The sequence below is a fragment of the Capsella rubella genome, unplaced genomic scaffold (assembly GCF_000375325.1).
Source record: "Capsella rubella cultivar Monte Gargano unplaced genomic scaffold, Caprub1_0 scaffold_2, whole genome shotgun sequence".
Taxonomy (NCBI): Eukaryota; Viridiplantae; Streptophyta; class Magnoliopsida; order Brassicales; family Brassicaceae; genus Capsella; species Capsella rubella.
The window spans coordinates 2,978,675-2,982,709 of record NW_006238922.1 but is presented as its reverse complement, the minus strand read 5'-3'; the positions used below and the strand labels follow the sequence as shown (position 1 = coordinate 2,982,709).

Here is a 4,035-nt window from a genome sequence, read left to right as displayed (position 1 = left end):
GGTCCATCCCTAGTTTATTTTTAATACCTTTACATATTGCATAGTCAAGTTTATTTTAAATTTTGACTAAATTTAACTTCATAATAAAACTCAAATGGTTTAAAAAATTTTAGTTGTAGGTTAAAGAACAATACATATGATTTATCTATCTTTAGATTGTTGCCTAGTTACATACTTGATTGGGTGTGCATTTCTATAATTTAGTTACTAATCAATGAACATAAATATTGAAAAAATAAAAAGAAGAAGTAATCTATCTTTACTTCAAAATCTCATATGATTCACTTTGAAACATGCTACATCAAACAAAAGAACATATAAACACTTTACGAGTTTCACATTAATTAAAACCCATAATCATGATTTTTTTTTGTGGTCCAATGAAAAAAGAGAACTGGGAAAAAGTTGGAAAGAAACTAACTTATATTCGATCCATCTTCGAAATAAAAATTACATTTATGTGAGAAATCTGTCAATTAGGCGTTCACCCAATTGGTTTACTTACTAGTCAGAAATGCAACCTGCTTGGTTATCCCGACATTAGTTGGAATGCATTCCAAACTCGGGACATACAATATGGTGATCCCTCGGTAATACCCCGATAGCAGTAATCTACTTTGACATATTTCGGTGTGTTTCTACTAGAGCTGACTAGATCGACAAAGTTTATATAAAAAAAAAAGATTTTAACTAGACTAGATATTTCCTTTATTGGTAATGTACATACAGTATATAGATTACATCAACACCACAACATGAAAAAAGGGTTTCTAGAACCACAAAAGAGTTGTGTGGCTTTAGCAAAAAACCCAACTAGTCATTAGGATTCTCAAAGCACAAAAACCTTTCTCTTCTTCTGCTTCTATTCTCTGTTGTTTTGTCTTGAGATTGTCGACAATAGAATCAACTGAACTCTTGAAACCCTCTGCCTCATCCTTATTGTTATTACTATATTCTTCCTCACCTATCACATTCCACACTTCTTCATTCTGTGTTTCTTCAGTGTTTACCACCGGTCTAGCAAGAAACTGTCTGAACCAGTTAACTGAATTTTTAGGATACCGTTTGAGATTGTCTTTGTAGTCAACATAGTAAAGACCAAATCTAGTTGAGTAACCAAACTCCCACTCGAAGTTGTCTAGTAAAGACCAAACGTAATATCCTCTCACGTCACACCCATCATCTCTGTTACAACAGTTTAAGATCATTTTATAGATATGTAATAGTAGAAAACAAAATAAATACTATGGTTTTTACTTTTAGTAAACCCAAATATAAATTGTTGCCTTTAAAGCTTACATTATAGCTTTGTGAAGTTGTTCGAGATGTTCCTTATGGTAGCTTATTCTAAATGTGTCATTGAGTATCTCTTCCCGTGACACTAAACCATCATCGTATTCATAAACTCCTGCAAAAAATAAGTTAGCAAACAAAACAAATTGATCAAGAACAACAATGATTCAGTTTAACTTATTTTGCTGTTGATGCATATATATAAAAAAAAAGATTTCTCACCATTTTCTTTTATATAGATGATTGGGTTATTGTATTTATTTTTGATGTAATTTAGAACTCTTCGAAAACCTTGTGGGTATGATTGTATTATGCCTCCTCGAGCGTCCTGTGCAAAACATTAAAGGAAAATAAATGTTCTTGAAATATATTCAAATTTTTAGGGTAACATATGATTAAATGTTACATACCCCTGGTCCGATTCGGTGGTTACTATGATTTGTTCCTGCTCAAAAATGATATGCATACAGAAGATAGTTTACTTAAATCATACAAGAAAATTAAGTTTTGTGATTTTAGGTAACATCTTTACCTCTTTTCTCAAAATTGTGATCAGTTCTGAATCGAGATTGACCAGGATCGATGTGAGGAAGATGTGCGGTGAAGCATGCGCTATAGTAGTTTATTCCGATGAAATCTGATGAATTTATCAACATCTTTGATTGTTCTGGTGTGAAAGAAGGGAGTTTATGCCCTACATGGTTCTTCATATTTTCTGGATAGTCTCCGTAAATCACCGGATTTAAATGCCTAACACAAATACATTCAGAAATGATAAAATAAATTTTATGATTTCGAAGTATATATTTTTACTAGTAAAAAAATCTAATTTTCGTGGCTATAGTAAAAAAAAATCTAATAGCCACGAAAAAAATTCTTATAGCCTCGAATATTAAAGTTCAACCACAAAAATTCAAGTGGTTATAGAAATTTTTTTTTACCATAGGTTAATATAACGTACCAATCTACTTCTAAGGAAAGGCCACGTTCAACGGCTTCTTTATCAGTATAAGAAGTGAAGTCGGAAGGCTCAAGCCACCAAGGTGATAACACTATCCCAATCTTATCATCTTGTAAAGTCTGTTCCATGCATGAGACACTTATGGTTTAATACAAAACTATACCAATCTTATTATAAATTTGAATACTTATGACTACCAATGTATAATATACCTTGTTACAATTTCGGAACTCATGTACTGCTGCTGCATGAGAAAGAAGAAGGTGATGTGATACAATGTAAGGCTCCACGGCCGAGTCACCGGCTTCACACTGACTATTCACCCATTTTGAGCACCGTCCGACCGCCTTTTTACCAGTCTCGTACCCCGCAACACTTATGACATAAGGCTCGTTGATAGTTGTCCACATCCTAACTCTATCTCCGAAATTTTCAAAACAAACTCTTGCAAAATTTCGAAAATCTTCTCTGAATAATCGAAAAACAAATAAAAATGTTCGCCATAGTTTCTTCAATTGATGTGCACGTAAATTATATATTGTTATAAGTTTGCTTACATTATTTGAGGGCTTAAGAAACCACCATACTCGTCCTCGAGAGCTTGAGGATGGTCCCAATGATAGAGAGTCACTGAAGGTTGAATGCCTACATAATTTCCCCCACCAAACCATATAATATAAAACCTAAACCATAGTTTATTTTAACCAGCCGTATTTGATTTAATTACCATTAGCGATTAGCTCATTTATGAGATCATTGTAGAATTGTACACCTTCTTTGTTTACTCCATCTTTTACCTTTCCACCTTGAGATCAGAAATACAACATTAACATGAGTAGTACTTTGATAAATACAAATATCTCTACTATAGTAAAAGAGAAGTACAAAAGTACTTCCGGGTCGGGTCAAAAACAGAAAAATAACCCGAAATTATAATGATGGATACTTAATTTTTGGACTAAAATTCGGATATGGACATTAACTATTAAAAAAAATCAATTACTAAAAATTCCCCTTATTTAGGAAACTATAATAATGATATATGCATATTTTAGAAATCTAAATTAATTGTGTATATTTAAATATAAATGGTGAATAACAATTGCACATTTTAAGGTAATTACGTTTCTCATCACCTAAAAAAGATCTTAATATTTAGATAATATTCTAATTACCAAATAAGTTTGTAATCTTTGGTATAATGGTTAATCATTTAGAAATATGATTAAATACCCACCCAAAATATTAAAGTTTCCTAATACAGAATTAAAGGCTACGATTTAATTATCCATTTTAAAATGAAAATATGAATATTTAAAATATATAAATTTTCAAAGAACACAATTACTAATTGTAAAGTTTTAATAAAAATTAGCATTTAGAAATAGCTTCCGAAAACTTATATTTGAAAACTATATTTTTGGAAATAATAATGACAAATTGAAATTTAGAAATTGCATTTATACAAAGAGATCTCAGTTTTAGAAAATATTCTAATAATCAAAACAATACAATATTGGTTTAAATTTCTGATTATTTATTTTCGGAGATCTAATTAAATTTTATGATTCTAACAAACAATATCTAAGTGTGAAGATTTAATTACCTAAAAAATATACAGATATATATATATATATATATATAACAAGAATAAAATATTTTCATATTGAAAATAATATATTCATTTATTATTTTATACTCCTTATATACACCATTTAAATAAATAACAAAAAACAAAAATTATTTATAGTAAATGAAATATTATTTATACTTTTGGAAAT

At 29.9% G+C, this 4,035-nt stretch overlaps 1 protein-coding gene across 1 annotated transcript in view; it reads right to left on the bottom strand.

Annotated features, from left to right (window-relative positions):
• Window positions 1-671: 671 nt before the first annotated feature.
• The window catches only part of LOC17894588 (beta-glucosidase 29), a 5,024-nt gene continuing 1,660 nt past the window's right edge, over window positions 672-4,035 (bottom strand). Inside the window, 10 exon segments of the mRNA XM_023787247.1 lie at window positions 672-836; window positions 839-1,185; window positions 1,300-1,408; window positions 1,516-1,621; window positions 1,704-1,738; window positions 1,826-2,043; window positions 2,255-2,373; window positions 2,467-2,722; window positions 2,812-2,899; window positions 2,982-3,059. Of these exon segments, the coding sequence (XP_023643015.1) occupies window positions 709-836; window positions 839-1,185; window positions 1,300-1,408; window positions 1,516-1,621; window positions 1,704-1,738; window positions 1,826-2,043; window positions 2,255-2,373; window positions 2,467-2,722; window positions 2,812-2,899; window positions 2,982-3,059 (1,484 nt within the window). The 3' untranslated portion in view covers window positions 672-708.